The sequence below is a fragment of the Olea europaea genome, unplaced genomic scaffold, assembly GCF_002742605.1.
Source record: "Olea europaea var. sylvestris unplaced genomic scaffold, O_europaea_v1 scaffold671, whole genome shotgun sequence".
NCBI classification, from domain to species: Eukaryota; Viridiplantae; Streptophyta; class Magnoliopsida; order Lamiales; family Oleaceae; genus Olea; species Olea europaea.
In genome coordinates, this window is record NW_019265091.1 from 247,986 (window position 1) to 266,701 (window position 18,716).

The 18,716-nt window shown below is 35.4% G+C and overlaps 2 protein-coding genes across 2 annotated transcripts; both read right to left on the reverse strand.

Annotated features, from left to right (window-relative positions):
• Window positions 1-1,181: 1,181 nt before the first annotated feature.
• LOC111390329 lies at window positions 1,182-2,033 on the reverse strand. The gene has a single exon (XM_023015349.1). It carries the CDS (start codon window positions 2,031-2,033, stop codon window positions 1,182-1,184), a length of 852 nt encoding a protein of 283 aa, XP_022871117.1.
• Window positions 2,034-8,116: 6,083 nt separating this feature from the next.
• LOC111390330 lies at window positions 8,117-10,205 on the reverse strand. Its single transcript, XM_023015350.1, has 5 exons — window positions 9,622-10,205; window positions 9,248-9,320; window positions 8,967-9,137; window positions 8,757-8,895; window positions 8,117-8,658 (listed from the first exon to the last, which is right to left on the reverse strand). The coding sequence occupies exons 1-5, from the start codon at window positions 10,203-10,205 to the stop codon at window positions 8,117-8,119; spliced, it is 1,509 nt and encodes a 502-aa protein (XP_022871118.1).
• Window positions 10,206-18,716: the final 8,511 nt, after the last annotated feature.

The window sequence follows — 18,716 nt, forward strand, 5'->3', positions numbered from 1 at the left end:
CAAATGACTTTAGGGCATCAGATTTTAAGATACCTTTGTAGACTTAATTGCTCAAGTCATAAAAGCTCTAAAAAGAAATTTTAAATTTCAAAATATATGTCTTAATTAGTACAATGCCCCTTATCACACACCCATTCAAGCAAACTAACCCCCAATTTAAGACTTTCTCCTAATTTTATCGTGTTAATCTCAAGCAATCCACACAAACTTTTCACACAAGGAATCCACATTCATATCCTATCTTTCTACAACAGTAAGATCTTTCCAAATTGTGCTAAATTTGATCTAAGGATAATTAATTAGTATAGTTCAGGTAAAGCATCTATATCGATTTAAATCAATCTATCAAATGTATGAATCAACTCATTTCATCATAATGTCAAGCTCATGTCTAATGCATGTATAATACCAAGTTTTGCAAATTCAAGCTTCAATCGATCTAGCATGCATCATATCCACAGTTTGTAAATTAACACCAAATCTCAAATTTAATCATCATTGTCAGCTAGACTATTTAACCCATACAAGCACACGACCAAGAATAAGTAAAAAAAATTGACGATTTTTTTTTTAAAACTTGCCCAAAAAAAAAAACAATTTTTTTTCTTTTTAAATAAACACACAAAAACAAATGCACAAAAAAAATACGAAAATAAAAAATTCAAAGTTTTTCTCACCCTCAAACTTAAACTTAATATTATCCTCAATGTCTTAAAACATAATTAAAAATGTAGGGAGACGGGAAGAAAAGGGCGAAGGTACTCCCTGAATTTTTCTGTTGAGTGTGGAAGACTATGGGTAATGGCCGGTTATTGTTCCTCATCATGCTATTCCTTGGTCTATGTTGGTTTGAGTATTTCATGATGCCATGTTCCTGCATATGACAATCAAATCAAACATTAGAGATCAAATAATCTAAAACATGTGTTACTTAGCCTAAACACTCGAGATAACCAACACTAAACTTAAAGGCCTGAACGAAAACACGATAGGATGAAGATAGCTTCTAAATTTAAACGTGCCTAACTCTAATGCAAACTAATAATCAAAACAAGTCTATATGTAATGCGATGCAGAAAGCAGAATAAATAAATAATAATGAAATTGGGTTGCCTCCCAATAAGCGCTTAATTTATAGTCTTTAACTACTCTAGAAATTGAAGGATGAAATTGTATTACTTTCAAAGAGTCGAGGACTTGGAACCAAACACCACAATAATGGGCCTCAACTTGGACCAAATAATGAAGACATGTGGCGGCAGAAGCATTATTGGGTAACACTGATTGCACTTCCTTCTTTCATCTTTCACCCTCTGCACAATTAAATTTTCATCGCTGTCCCTACCAACAATTCCACCTTCATTTAGCCTACCTTTGTAACTCTCCCAATGATCAACTCGTTGGCAATCCTCAAAGTATGATGGTTGCTTGATTGGATTCTCCATGGTGAGGCTCTGTTGCTTATCCTCCACCATCAAGACAATCTCATTAGCATCAAAATCTAGCAAGGCTTGACTTGTAGACAAGAAGGGCCTTCCCAGAATTATTGGCATCTGAGATGCCTCTTCAATGTCGAGGATGATGAGGTCAGCTGGAAAAATAAACTCCCCCGCCTTGATAAGAATGTCTTTGACTATTTCGTAAGGGTGTTTTAGTGATTGGTCCGCTAGCTGAAGGATAATAGATGCCGCCTTGAGATCTCCTAATCCCAGTTTCCTGTAAAGAGGTAAGGGTATTAAATTAATACTCGCTCCTGAATCAATTAAACAATTTATATCATGTAAATTTCCGATGGAATAAGGTAGAGTGAAACTCCTTGGATCTTTAAGTTTGGGAGGGATCCTATGCTGGATGATCGCACTGCACCCTTCAGATAGTGCTATTGTTTCATGTTCTGGCAACTTTCTCTTCTTAGTCAACATCTCTTTCAAAAACTTAGCATAATTTGGAATTTGTAGAATAGCGTCAATAAAAGGAATTTTGATGTGAAGTTGTCCGAGGGTATTCAAAAAATTCTTGAATTGCTTGTCCATTTTATTGTTCTGCAACTGATAAGTGTATTTTCTACACTTATTCGGGGTTTTAAACTACGAAATTTTATTGTTCTTTTTGACAAAATATGACCTAAATTGTATTGTATTATTTTTTTTCTTAGGTAAAACTTGTGTTTGAATGAAGAATTGAATAAAAGAAGCAAAAATTGGTGAAAAATGATGAAGTCCAAAGTACGGGGATTAACTTGGCTATTGGATGCAAAGTTTGGATATCAAAGTCTACATTCTAGAAATTGAAGGATGAAATTGTATTACTTTCAAAGAGTCGGGGACTTGGAACCAAACACCACAATAATGGGCCTCAACTTGGACCAAATAATGAAGACATGTGGCGGCAGAAGCATTATTGGGTAGTAAAACAATTTGGCCTCAAATGCAATTGAAAAAGGAATAAAAGTAAGAAACCAATTGGACCCTGTTGGTTGATGTAAAGTGGAATTGGACTCTTGTTAGGAAGAAAAAAAGATGGGGCAACATCTTGAATTGGAGTCCCCTTTGAAGTCAAACTTGGCGGCTAGGTTAAAATAATATATATTAAATATACACACAGAGAGCCGGGAGAAAAGGGGACTATCCAGGGCTGCATTGAATATAATATACACATTCTGGCAGAAAAAAGGAGAGGATTGGTGAGTTGAATTATATTTAATATACATCTCAATTCTCACACAAAAAGGCAGGAGAGAGGACGGAAGCCCGGGGAATAGATAAACATACATTGACGATTGCAGTTGAAGGCAGAAAAGATGGGCAGAAATTGGAGTAGTCAAACATTGAGGCTGGTTATTATTTATGTACACGCAGAAACGCACGCGAACAATGGAAGACGATACAAGCCCTTGGAATTATTCAAGTTCTATCAAATTTTGGTGATGTTGTTCTATTTTTATGCGTTTAATTCTAACAATATGCTTGGCCAAATCTTCTATTGTATTGGATGAATGATGAATCATTTTGTTTATTTATTTTAATTCAAAACAGGTAACTTAGTTTAATTATTGTGTTTCTTGATTGGTTTTGCATTTCCATTGAATTATTTGATTGCTTGATCACTAATTGGATAGTAAGTTACTTGTTGTAGTGTAGGAATACTCACAATAAGTTTAGAACGCGGTAAAATCAACACATTGACAATAGGTATTAGGAATAATCTCTATGGCATGTGCAATAATCACGTGTAATAAATCCTGTAAATCAATGCATGTTTTTCATATGAATTCGAACTAGGAATAGGATCGGATTTTCATAGGTTTAATATATCTTGGAAAAGAATGTTGAATAAAAGTGGATTATCGGTTGTCTTGAATGCATAAAATTATCTAGATTACAAATTAAGAATTGAAATAAATGGTAATAGGGGGATTCAAGATTCCAATACACTCATTCACATAATATATTAAAACATTTTAATCGCTTTCTTAGATTAGGATTAGTATAGAAAAACATTAAACTCTCTTTTGTGTTACGATAATATCGAATTTGATAAAAACTATCGAATTAGACATTAAACCTTATTCCTCGTGGGACAATAAACTCTTAACTCAGTTATTATTACTTGTCAACGATCTCGTACGCTTGCGGGTTTCACGAGAACAAATTTTTGGCGCCGTTGTCAGGGAATAACAAATTTAATTTTAGTTTAGTAGTTTATATTAGATTCGATTTTTTCACTTTATTTTATTTTTTTATTTTGTTGATTTTGGCTACCCACCACGATCTCTCTTATTTGATATTCTTTCCAAGTGCTATTCAACGGAATATGCAAGATTCTAATGCTGGCACGGTAGAATTATTTTTGCACTAATTAATCTTGACATGGATGATGAGGACGAAAATATATATTGTGAGTTCTGCTATGGGGTGCATTATACTAGCTATTGCTTGTATACATGTACCGAACCAGGAAGGCTCAAGTTCCTACGATTTCAACAATATTTGTGATAGCGAAGATTAGTAATTGACAATGCTAATGAAGACTACATGCCTGCGGATGAGTGTGTCCCTTCAGACACGCTTGTGGGAGTTGGTCCTCTTATGTTAGACGAGGAGGTACTTGCAAAATACTATACTGATCTTGCCAAGTTAGATGAAACAAGATGTGCGTGCGTAGGAGATGGCATATACTGGATCGAATTTAAAAGGTGGGGATACAATCCACTTGAAAAGGTTGAAAAGAAAGAATTGTCAGTGCCCATGGATTTAGATTGTGAACCGACCATTCAAACTCTGGAGATATCAATTATTGAAGAAGAGCATAAAAAGGACGAGAAATTAATTACAAAGGAACCAATCGAAGAAGTGACAATTAATGATTATGAAATTAACACCCATTCTTTCGATATCATTGATTGTCCAACAATTGAATTTGTGATTAAACTCGAGGAGGCAGAAGTGTACATAGTTGATTTCGAATCGGATGAAATAGGCAGGTCGTATTACATTGAAGGAGGCAAAGACAAGATTTGGAGAATTAATGAAAAGTGGACCAAAATTAAAAGAAGCAAACTGGGCAAGTCATCAAAAGCTTTCTTTAGAATTCCATGAGCAAAAACAACAAAGTCTAGCTAAAGGTTATAAATTAAGTGCTTGTTGGGAGGTAACCCAATTTTTCCATCCCTTTTATTTATTTTGCTTTTTAGCTATAGGGTAGTTTAGTTTATTTTTATAGTTTTAATTAGGGAATCATCATCCATATCCCATTTTTCCTTAGGTCACTTATTGGTTTATTGATGTTTGAGCCAAGTAAAACTTGCTCCAGATTTTTTGTGCCTTAATACTTTATTTATCCACATTGTACAGGAACATGACGTCGTGGGACACTTGAACCAACTATTACAGAGGAAACAATGGGAGACATTGAAAAGCTAGCCATTGAATTCTAAACCATATCAGGGAAGTCTTCTCTTCAATTTCTTCTCCACCCCTTTATATGCGGACTAGGATTTAAGACATTGAGGACAATGTCTAATTTAAGTTTTGGGTGGAAAATATAAGTTTTCATTTGTTTTGTGTGTTTTTATGCATATTTTATTGTTTTAAATATCATAAAAATACAAAAAAAGAATTGAAAAAAAATTGAAAAATATTTTCTTTTTGTGTGCTTGCATGAGTTAATTAGCCTGGCTGACAATAAGGCATATATTAAATTATGAATTGATCTATGAATGATGAATATGTTGCATGCTTAAGTTAATTTTTGCTTTTCCATGTGAAGTTGGATATATATTGAGCACGTGAATTAAATTAAACATTGTGTAGGAATAAATTGATTTCATAATTGGATAGGTTGAAATAGTGGACCACAGATGCTATATCTAAAATCACTATATTTTACATTCTTAGACCAAATGTAAAACAGTTTGGGGAGATTTCACTGTTGTAGGAAGATGTTGAGATAAATGGGGATTCCATGTGTGATATTGAAAATCTTGCGTGGATTGTCTGAGGTCAATATGATGAAATTGTGTGAAAATTTTAAATTAAAGGTCGATTTGCTTGAATGAGTGTGTGATAAGGGGCACAGTACTAATCAAGGCATATATTTTGAAATTTAAAATTTCTCTTTGGAACTTTTATGACTCGAGCAATTAAGCCTGCAAGGGTATCTTAAAACCTGATACCCTAAAGTCATCTGACTTGGGAGTCATCAGCCTAAAACTTATTACAGTGGTCATTTAAAAAGCAATCAGAGATGAAGTTGTCCAAAAAAATTGTTCTCTTCGAAACCTTTTTGACTCGAGTTATTAGCCTGTGAGGGTATTTGAAAACTTGATGCCCTAAAATCATCTGATTTGAGAGTCATCGGCCTAAAGTCTACTACATGGACCATCTTGAAAGCTTAAGGGGGAGTGCAAAAATAAAAATAAAAATAAATATGCAAAAGCACTAAATGCCTTGGTTAAGTCCCAATACTTATTTGATGGAATTTGACTTTCGATGAGGGATAATTAACCTAGTTAAATCGTTGAGATTGAAGCAATTAAAATTAAAGGAGAATCCTTATTTATCGACATATTGAACTGCAATTGATGAGATTTACCTAAACTAGAGAAGTGATGATAGTACAAAAAAATCAACCTGAGATCACACACTTGAAAAGAGCAAAAAGAATAAGTTTGGGAGTGTGTGAATCCCACGAGTGAGGATAAGAGCATATCTGGCTATTAAGGGTTGGGAATGGAACAACTTATGAATTCATAATGCTACGCTTAATTCTTCACACACACACACACGTGTTGACTTTGCATTGGAAAAGTATATGTTAATTTCTATATTGTGATTTTGAAGCTGTGCATAGATCTGATTTTACGATTCCAATCCTAAGATAAAAAGCTGGGTTATCTAGCTAAATCTTTCTGCATTGCTTGATTAACTAGCCACCAATTAGGTAATTAGCATTATGTCTTGGTGTGTTTGTTGGGTTTTAGTTTTGTTTGAGGACAAACAAAGAATCAAGTTTGGGGGCTTGATAAGTATATTTTCTACACTTATTCGGGGTTTTAAACTACAGAATTTTATTGTCTTTTTGACAAAATATGACCTAAATTGTATTGTATTATTTTTTTCTTAGGTAAAACTTGTGTTTGAATGAAGAATTGAATAAAAGAAGCAAAAATTGGTGAAAAATGGTGAAGTCCAAAGTACGGGGATTAACTTGGCTATTGAATGCAAAGTTTGGATATCAAAGTCTAGACTCTAGAAATTGAAGGATGAAATTGTATTATTTTCAAAGAATTGGGGACTTGGAACCAAATACTACCATAATGGGCCTCAACTTGGACCAAATAATGAAGACTTGTGGCAGCAAAAGCATTATTGGGTAGTAAAACAATTTGGCCTCAAATGCAATTGAAAAAGGAATAAAAGTAAGAAACCAATTGGACCCCTGTTGGTTGATGTAAGGTGGAATTGGACTCTTGTTAGGAAGAAAAAAGACTGGGCAGCAGCTTGAATTGGAGTCCCCTTTGAAGTCAAACTTGGCGGCTAGGTTAAAATAATATATATTATATATACACACAGAGAGCCGGGAGAAAAGGGGACTGCCCAGGGCTACATTGAATATAATATACACATTCTGGCAGAAAAAGAAGGAGAGGATTGGTGGGATGAATTATATTTAATATACATCTCAATTCTCACACAAAAAGGCAGGAGAGAGGACGGAAGCTTGGGGAATAGATAGACATACATTGGCGGTGACAAAAAGACCGAACAAAATGCGTGAAATTTCTGTCCCAAAAAACCCGCTTTACATTGTGTTGTGTATAGTATATATATTTATAGTTATTTGATCTAAAAGGAAACTAAATAAATTTCCTGAAAATTATCAACAAATCATTCTCCTAAATATTCGCCATTATATATGATAACATCCCCCCCAAATTGATGCTGGGAGGTCAACCAGCAACAATTTGCCAACAAGGAAATGATGTCGTAATCAAGTCAATGCTTTGGTGAATACATCTGCCACTTGGAGATCAGAAGAAATGTAGGGAAGAGATATCACCCTATCCATCAAAGTATCACCAATAAAATGATGATCAACTTCAATGTGCTTCGTACGTTTATGAAATATGAGATTATTTGTAATTTGAATAGCACTAGTGTTGTCCGCATGAAGAGGAGTAGGATTATCTTGAGAAAACCCAAGCTCCTCCATAAGACCTCGTAACCAAATAATCTCAGAACAAGCTGTAGAGATAGCACGATACTCAGTCTCAGTAGATGATTTAGAGACGCGATCCTGTTTCTTACATTTCCAAGAGATTAATGCATCACCCAAAAACATACACCAACTCATAGTAGAACGACGCGTATCCGGACACCCAGCCCAATCAGCATCACTGTAGGTAGAAAGCTGAAGAGATGACCTTTTAGGAAAAAATAACCCACGAGTGGATGATCCACGAATATAGCGAATAATACGACGAACGGCCGCAAGATGAAGATGTCGAGGTGAAGACATAAACTGACTGACCGATGAACGGCATAAGAGAGATCTGGGCGAGTGGTAGTCAAATAGATGAGACTCCCAACGAGGTGATGATATAGTGTAGGATCGTCTAGAAGATCCCTTCATCTTTCCTATACTTTACATTGACTTCCATAGGAGTATCCACAGAAGAAGACTTCTCCAACCCCGCTAACGCAATAAGATCCTGAATATACTTATGCTGGTTTAAGAAAATACCATTGGGTTGATGATGAACTTTGAGTCTTAAGAAGTATGTGAGTTGGCCGAGATCTTTCATGTGAAAAGTTGCATGTAATAACTTTTGAAGCTTTGAAATAAAACCATAGTCAGTGCCAGTAATAATGATATCATCCACATAAACCAAGAGAAGTACAATACCAGAGGTAGACTTGTGGAAGAAGAGAGAAGAATCATACTGACTCTGTGCAAAACTAAAGGTAATGAGTGTGCTACGAAACTTCTCAAACCAAGCCCGGGGAGCCTGCTTGAGTCCATACAAAGAAATTCGTAGTCTACAAACATCATGAGGAGATGAAGTAGACATACCGAAGGGAGCTTCACATAAATCTCTTCGTGAAGATCGCCGTGAAGAAAGGCATTCTTCACATCCAACTGATGTAGGTTCCATGACTGCGAGACAGCAATAGCTAGGATCGTCCTGACTGTGGTCATTTTGGCACCAGGAGAAAATGTCTCCTCATAGTCAACCTCATATTCCTATCTGTTACCCAGAGCTACAAGACGAGCTTTGTACCGATCCAAGGAGCCGTCAAAACGAAGTTTCACAGAGAAAACCCATTTGCTTCCAATAGGTTTCACAGTAGGAAGGCAAGACACCTCAAGGGCCTGAAGTTCTGCTTGGATTGCCTTTCGCAACACTCATGTTCCATGGCCTATTTGTAACAAGTGGAAATGGAAATAGCAGATAAAGTAGCTACAAAAGAAACAGGAGATGAGAAACCGTACTGATCAGGTGGGCGAGAATGACGAGTAAACCGACGAAGACAGATGGGAACTGTAGGAGGATCAGGTGCCAGTTCGAGATCAGGAGGGGGCACATCAGCAGGAGGATCAGACCTACGATTACGTCGTTCATACACAAGTCCTGGCTTAAATCATGCTATAACATCTGTGGAATCAAAGAAGCTAGGCAGGATAGATGAAGATGTAGGGGGTAGCTCAGAATGAGATGGAAAAAATATTGGTTTTCAAAGAAAACCACATTCCTAAAAATACGAATACGTTGAGCATGAGAATCATAGCAAATATAACCTTTTTGAGAGACATCATAACTAAGGAAAGCACATTTAACAGACTGAGCAGTAAATTTATGTCGCTCATGAGCAAGTAGATATACAAAAAAAAAACACAACCAAATGTACGCAGATCAGAATAGGAATGTGAATATCCAAACAGTTTAAAAAATGGAGAAACATGATTTAAAAACCTAATAGGATAGCAATTACAACCCAAGAAGTAATAAGTACTTGGCCATGGACTTGGAAACCCCCCCTGGGAAAGCCGCCGACTCCAACTACCGTCCATGTATGATCCATACTAGATCTGACCAACTGCCCATCCTACATCCTCTACGTTCTTGACCAACTTCTAGGAGAGACATAATTAACTGCATTAATCTCGGTAGCTACGCCACCCACAGAATTTAAAGAACCTAAAGAACCATGAGCGGCTAAGATATTATAAGTTCCTTCCCCTTGACCGAATCTGTAACCTGCATTAGCAGATTCATTTTCTGTGGTTTCCCTGATCAAACTTGAAGTTACCGAAGTGGAAAGTGCTTCACACCAGCATTGAGAAGGTACCGATGATTCAAGTAAGAGTGTTCTTACCATATCTAGGAGATGACGATTCTTTCTTTCAGCAACACCGTTTTGCTGTGGTATCGAATGACAAGAATGTTGAGAGATGATACCCTTACTTTGGAGAAAGTTCTGAAACTCATTGGACATATATTCTCCCCCACAATCAGATCGCAAGATCTTAATGAGGCTAGAAAATTGAGTCTCAACAAGAGCAAAGAAACGCTTAAAGACTGAAAAGACTTCTGATTTGGCTCTTAAAAAATAAACCCAAGTAAAATGACTGAAGTCATCAATAAATGTAACAAAGTGCTTATAACATGCATGAGAAATAATAGGTGAAATCCCCCCAAACATCACTATGAATCATATCAAAATATTGTGAGGCACGAGATCCATGAGAGGGAAAAAATAGAGTTGCATGAGAAATAATAGGTGAAATCCCCCAAACATCACTATGAATAATATCAAAATATTGTGAGGCACGAGATCCATGAGAGGAAAAAGGTAGAGTTTTACTTTTGCCAAATTTGCATGCAGTGCAATCAAAAGAAAGTTCATACGAACATGTTTGATTACCTAATAAATTAGAATTAAATAAAATGCGAACTACATTTGAGTTTGGGTGGCCTAAACGTTTGTGCCACAATTTATTATCAGTACTAATGGTATTACATGCAAATGAAAGTAAAGGAGAACTAAGAAAAGGAGAGGTATGCAAGGGAAAGAGTCATCCCACTTTAGGCCCCTTCTCGATCATCTTCCTCGACACCGGATCCTGCACAACACAACCAGAACGAGAGAAATGAACATTATAATTACTATCAACTAATTGACCAACAGAAATTAAATTTGTAGAAAGATTGGGAGACATAAAAACATTAGTTAAGGAATCTGAAAGATCACCAATAGCTTTGATAGGCAGTGAACTACCATTAGTAGTATGAATTTTTAGATTCCCATCATATTCTTTCACATTGGAAAGAGGAATAATGGTGTTGGTCATATGACTAGAAGCTCCAGAGTCGAAGAACCATGGTTTAGACGAAGTTTTAGGAGTACCTGACAGTCCAAAAGCAGAGAAAGCAGAATTGATCATCTGTTGTACCATTTCAGGGGTGAGGGTGGATGCAGAAGTAAGATTTGGAACAACGTACGAAGTAGTAGGCAATGCTGCAAAGCTAGAGGCACTAGTGGAGGAATGATAGGCTGTAGTATGCCTCTTTTCTGGCCGAATGGGACAAACAGAGATGTGATGTCCTTGTTTCTTGCAATAGTTACATTATTTCTTAGGACAATCTTGAGAAATGTGATCAAAGGTTTTACAATTATAGTACTAGACTGCACGTATGTCACGACCCTTATTCCTTCCTTGTGCTGCATAAGCCACAGGAGCACGGATAGTATCCCTATGCTCCATGGTAGCCTGAGTAACTAGACGTTGCTCCTCACGAAGAAGTTCACTCAAACAAGTACGATTCATCAGATTAGACCGTACAGCCTCGGATTCGGGACGTAGCTTCATCAAGAATTGATCCCTCTTGCTTGTTTCATGCACTGTTTAAATAGCAGATAGGGCTGTCGCGGGAACATTAGCATAAACTATATCTAAATATTCAGTCCAAAGATTTTGAAAACCTGAAAAGAATTCTTCAATCAAAAGACTTCCTTGTGTAAAATTAGCCATTTCATACTCCAATTAAAATCGTCGAGCTGTGTTGTCTTGTTTGTAAACCTTACTAATGTAATCCCACATAGCAGCAGCAGTTTTGTAAGGTCTCAGATTGAGAATAAGGTGCGGTTCGACTGAACTAAGGATCCAAGTCATAACTTGAGCATCCTTAATTTCCCACTTCGACAAAGCCTCAACAACTTTAGGAGCGGGATCACTACCATCAAGATTTCCCCACAACTTTTTCCTTTCACAAATAATTGGAATTGGAATTTCCAAGCTGAGTAATTTTTTCCATTGAAGTGGATAATAAATGAGTCTAACTTATCAAATGACATGATGAATAAAATATTCAACCAAATAAAGAACCTAGACCAAAAAAGAATAAACCGCGTGCTGAAACTGAAATAAATTAGTGAGCCACAGACTAATTGCCCAACACGCAGAAGTCAACCGACCAACACTTAGAAGACAACTGACCAACACGCAGAAGATGTAGAAGACAACCGAACCTGAAATACGCAAATGGGCGACCAAACCCACACGCCCAACACCCGAAATGGAGATCTCCCGGAGAGGCACCGACGATGATCGAATACACCGAACAAGGCGAGATTCACAGCAAGTAAGAGCTTAGAGCCCTAGCTCTGATACCATGACAAAAAGATCGAACAAAATACGTGAAATTTCTGTCCCAAAAAACCCGTTTTACATTGTGTTGTGTATAGTATATATATTTACAGTTATTTGATCTAAAAGGAAACTAAATAAATCTCCTGAAAATTAGCTACAAATCATTCTCCCAAATATTCGTCGTTATATATGGCAACAGGCGGTTGCTATTAAAGATAGAAAAGAAGGACCGAAATTGGAGCAGTCAAACATTGAGGATGTTTATTATATACATACACGTAGAAGTGCACGCGAGCAGTGGAAGATGATACAAGCCCTTGGAATTATTCAAGTTCTATCAAATTTTGGTGATGTCGTTCTATTTTTATGCATTTCATTCCAACAATATGCTTGACCAAATCTTCTATTGTATTAGATGAATGATGAATCATTTTGTTTATTTATTTTAATTCAAAACAGGTAATTTAGTTTAATTATTGTGTTTCTTGATTGGTTTTGCATTTCCATTGAACTATTTGATTGCTTGATCACCAATTGGATAGTAAGTTACTTGTTGTAGTATAGGAATACTCATAATAAGTCTAGAACGCGGTAAAATCAATATATGGGCAATAGGTATTATGAATAATCTCTATGGCATCTGCAATCACGTGTAATAAATTCTGTGAATCAATGCATGTTTTTCATATGAATTCGAACTAGGAATAGGATTGTGTCGTGTTAAACATAGGTTTAATATATCTTGAAAAATAATGTTGAATAAAAGTGGATTATCGATTGTCTTGAATGCATGAAATTATCTAGATTACAAATTAAGAATTGAAATTAATGGCAATAGGGGGATTTAAGATTCCAATACACTCATTCACATATTAGATTAATACATTTTAATCACTTTCTTAGATTAGGATCAATATAGAAAAAATTAAACTCTCTTTTGTGTTACGATAATATCGAATTTGACAAAAACTATCGAACTAGACATTAAACCTTATTCCTCGTGGGATGATAAACTCTTAATTCACTTATTATTACTTGTCAATGATCTCATACGCTTGCGGGTTTCACACGAACAAGTTTTTGCAACCTTTGAGGGAATGAAAGTAAAGGTGTGTTGTTATTGGTAAGAACAGTCGCATTGACCTGTGGATTGTCTGACTGTTATTCTTGATTAACATTTGATAATTTTTTAGACTGACCCACTTGTCTTCTCCCAAGGTCAGTACTCAATTCTCCTCAATCCCCTTCTTCTTCACTGTAATTTCTGGCAGTTGAACTCCGCTTCTCATTGTGATAGCCTGGACTTGTTCATTTTTAGGATGTCTTTGAAGCCTTTGATGGAATGAGATAGGCGGCACATAAGCTTGAACAGGTGTAGCAGGCTTGATTGATGGTGTCTCGATAGTTGCATAATTCACAGCTTCAACTACTGATACCTGCTCCTTTGGGTTCTTTTCTGTATCGCTCAGCAGAGTACCTTGTGCTCTGTAGGCTAATGCAGCTGCTATCTGTCCCACCTGTTTCTCTAAGTTATGTATAGAGGCTTACTGATTCTGTATCACAGTCTCAGTCTTGGTGACGTACTTGACAAGTAGATCCTTCAATGATTGTTTCTTTTCTTCTTGTTGCTGAATCGTTGGTGGATTGCCCCTCATTTGATTTACTTGATCTGAATTATCAACCCCCGCGTAGTTAGGATGCTTGTTCAAACTCGAATGGTAGTTGTATGGGTAAGGTCCATTTTGCCTCTGATAGTTCTGTGCATAACTGACCTCTACTGGCTGACTTATGTGAGTAGAAGCCAAAGGGCAACTTGTAGTAATGTGATCTGCCCCACAACCTGCACACTTTGGAGTTGGAGTTTGTACCATATTCACAGAATGGATCAAAGTGTCGAGCTTTCTAGTTATTGCCTTCATCTGTGCTGTCAACGCTGTCACTACATCCACATTATATATACCAATTGTTTTCCTCTGGACTTCTTATTGCTCGGCCACATCGATTGACTTTCTGCTATCCTCTCATACAGCTCATAAGCATCGTCCACTTTTATAGCCATTATCGATCATCCCGCTAAAGCATCTACCATATTCTTGAATTCTTGGCGTAATCCATAGTAAAAGATATATATTTGTGCTTATTTAGGAATGTCAAGAATGGGGCACTTCCTCAATAAGTTTGTATACCTTTCCCATGCCTCTGAATAGCTCTCAAGGTCTTTCTGCTTAAAGGTGTGGATTTCATTCAGAATTTGATGAACTCGAGTTGGTGGAAAGAATTTCATGGTAAATTTTTTAATCATGTCATTCCACGATACAATGCTCCCAGAAGGTTGTGACATCATCCATATTTTTGCACCTTCCTTCAAAGTGTGAGGAAATAAATGCATTCGAAATGCATCCCGTGACATCCCCTCGTGACTAATTACATCACACAACATGGTAAAAGCTTGAACGTGTTTATGTGGATTTTCCGTAGCTTTCCTACTGAACCTGAAGTCTTGATGATTTTGAAAGAGGTTTATGACATCTGGTCGAATGTGGAAGTTAGCTTGTCCAAAGGGCGGATAGATGATTGGAGGTTGAATCGGTGCTGGCATTGGATTTACAAAATCTCTCACTAAAACTTCCCCATGATTTGCGACTGCCCTTGACAGATATGGCTGAATTGGCCGAGGTAGTGGCAAATGGTTCTAAGCTTGATTCTGATGTTGGTTTTCTGCCATATCTCTTGCTTGTCTATGCTCTCTCTTTTCGTTGTCTAAAAGTTCTTTCGATTTCGGGATTTATTGGAAGAAGCTCGATCTCGTCAGAATTTTGCATAAACTATGATTTCCTGAAAAGAGTAAAACAAGATACTTAGATCGTTCAATGAATAGCCTTAAACAAATAAAGTAAATAAAAAAGGAAAAAGAATAAAAAAACTTCAAATATAAAATAACTAATAAATTCAAATCAAATAAATTATTCCCCGGCAACGGCGTCAAAAATTTGTTCGTGTGAAACCCGCAAACGTACGAGATCGTTGACAAGTAATAGATTTAGTGAGTTAGAGTATCATCCTACGAGGAATAAAATTTAATTGAGTGTACTAGTTTTTCATTAGATTCAAAGCGAGCAAATTAAAAGCGATTTTTTGTGATTTTTAATTATTCTAATTTAATCTACGAAAACATATAAAATGCGAATTTAGAATGTATATGGGAAGAGTGTATTGGATTACGAATCCACCTATTATTATCTATTTCAATTCTCGACTACGTAGCTAGTTTCGCTCTTACATTCTTGACAATCGATAATTCTATTATAATTAATTTTCCTTTCTAAAACAAATTAAATCTATCCTATTCACGACCCGATCCTATTCCTAGTCCGAATTCATATGAATAAAACACATTCAATTTCACAATTATCTCAAAGATTGCACCCGTGATAAATCTTATTCCTAAAATTTATTACACATATGTTAATCATGCAATGTTCTAAACTTATTGTGAACCTCCCAACACTACAACAAGCAACTATATATTTAATTGGCAATCAAATAATAAAATTAAGCATGCAAGAATAATCAACAATTGCAAGAATTTAACCAAACCTCGTGTCTTGAATGAAAAATAAATAATAACGGGTTTTATCTTCATCCAATACATGAGAAAAATTAGCCTAATATAAGATTGGAATTAAATACATAAAATTGGAAAAAATCACCGAGAAATTGATGAAACGTGATAAATTCCACAAATTTGCTCGACTTTTGTGCGAGTGTAACCGGTTGTTTTCTTCTCTTTTACTCCAAACTGCCCCAAATTGTGTGTGTTGTTTATTTATAAAATTCAGCCCAAGCAGCCAGCAATCTTCTCTCCAATTTCTATCAATTTTGGCTGCCTTTTTGTCTATATCATAAAACCCAGCAGCCAGCTCGTATTTTATTCCAACTCCAATTCTTCCCAAAGCTGCCACTTTTGTTTGAGTCGTATATATGTTAAATTCCAAGCAACTGGCAATTGTGTATCTCCGTCTTCTTCTCCCCCAGCTGCGTGACGTATATATATCTATATATCCCAGTTGGCCTGTGTTCACCTCCAAGCAGCTTTCCAATTACGCCAAACTAAATCCTGGACCCCTAGCCACCGGCCCCTCAGTGACTAGCGGAGGTAAACCGCATGTTGTGCCCTTATTGAATCATAGGTTCCCACCCGATTTAAACTCATGGCCTCAAGAGAGCTTTCCTCCATAGTGATTAATCCACCAATAAATTGCGCATTTATTGGATCAAAGGTTCTCACCAGGAATCGAACTCTCCACGCTGAGGTTGCGAGCGCGCCAAATGTGATTGATCCACCAACTCGGATGTGCTCTGGTGGACAACTCTCCTCTTTTTTTCTTTGTATGTGTGTGTATATATATAAAGAGATATCCTACAGCCGCAGCCTCCAATTCTTTCCAAGAATCCCTATTCCCATTAAATTCCAATTACCCATGACTAGCCAATAAGGAGCCCAATTAGATTGATATTTGCTTTGGGGTCCTCAATTCTTCCATGCAATGAGAGTTCGTCATTCTCTTCACTCTTTCGTTGGCTTTTATCCTTCAACTTTTATTTAGATGAGGTTTAGTCCACAAACTTCTATTTAATAGCCAATTGACCATTTTTTTTCCAATTGCTTCAAAACAGGTCCTTCACTAAAAACAAAAGAAAATTAACCTAAGTTAAATAGAAATTAATAATTTAACGACATAAAAGTTCAATAATGTGGTATAAATAAATACACAAATTGCTCTCATCAACCAGCTATTTGATTATTTGTTATCAGCTATTTAATTGTGACCTAAAATTTTGATAATTTGTAACTGAAAAATAATGTGACCAACTAATTTGAAAACATGTGATTGTTATGTGATCTATAAAATTTTTAATTAGTGATTAATAAATAAATTTTGTGACCTATCATATTTTTTTACTGTGACAAAAAAGTAATATGTGATCAATTAATTTGATAATATGTTATCAATAAATAAGATGTGGCATATAAATATGTGATTGTGACCATTAATTGTATAATTATAATATTAATATATTTAATTAAAAAATATCTTTAAATATTTAGTTATCACCTGAATTTTTTGTCTTTTTCTTTTTGATTTTCTTCATAAACTCCTTTTATGCGCTCAACTGTAAATCAAAGGCAAGCTAGTTGTGTATGTTAAAGATAAAATATGATGCAAAGAACAAAATTCATTTTAAGATTTAACTGTAACCTCTTTCTCTATCTTGAAAATAAAATTCTCTTCTCTCTCTTGATTTTCATTTTCAAGATCCATATTATCACTAAGTGTCTCTAAAGCTTCGTCTAAATTGTGTAATATAGAGTTGGTCTTATTGATTTTTGAGTGACTCCGATGGTTAGATAATAGATTGGATTCGGATATTGAAGAGTTCGCTATGGTATGTGAACTCTGTCTTGAATTGAAGCGTTTAATGCATGAGTTGCTCGAGGGTGAACACAAAGTTACTAAGGCTTGAGTGTAATCCCTTGCTGATGTTCAAACGTGATGTAGGCCTTTTGGCTGAATTTTAGTCAAACAAATGTCTCGTGTCTTTACTTTTTATTTAATGATTTGGATGTTCTGGATTCAGGATAACACGAATCTAAAAATTAAAATGGTACCAGAGCATTCCCTGGAGAGTATTATTCTGATATGAAGTAAAAGAACTACTTTATCAAATTTTCAAGCACATATTTTGTTTTTGGTGTTTCCATGTGCGTGAAAAAAAAAATGATATTAGACATGCACGGTATCTACTCTTTGAATTAATTTTGTAAATCTAGGAAATTCTCGTTCATTTTTATGTTTTTATAATGTTGAATGAAAAATAATAATTTTAAAAATAACCTATTTTTAAAATATACGTCAATCATTATAAAAAAATTACGTAATTCACTTTTAATTCTCATATTTTCCTCTTGCTCTTTTAATTTCAAAACACATTATTAACACGATAGTTTTATTCTAATTGGTATTCTTAGAAAAAATGAAATAAAAACATTTGCCAGAGCACCTTATTGAACTCAATTTCCAACAACCATTTTTCATTCTTCAACTTACAAGAACTGAAGATTGCCTTAATGTGTCTCATCAACTTATACACGATTTTCTAATATGTCGTAGATTATATACTCTTATATGAAATTTTTTTGTTGTAGTCTAAATTATTTTTTATTTTAGTTCCTGAATATTGTCTCGATCAATATTCCAGGAGAATGTTACTAATGTAAAACACCAGTTTAAATATCAATATTTATAGAAACGATTATATTGCTAGAAAAGAAGCAATAATTGTTAATATAGCTATTTTAGAAGAATATTGTGCTGTTTATAAAAAAATATAAAATTTATTATTATTCTTGAAAGCTATATATCTCTTTGTGTTCTAAAGAAATAAAAATTATAAACAACTCAATATTGAGATGTAGTTCTTCAAGAAAACAACTTTCTACTTTGTTAGTATTCCAAAAAAAAAAAAAAAAATAGTTATTGGCCCTGGAGAATGTAACATTC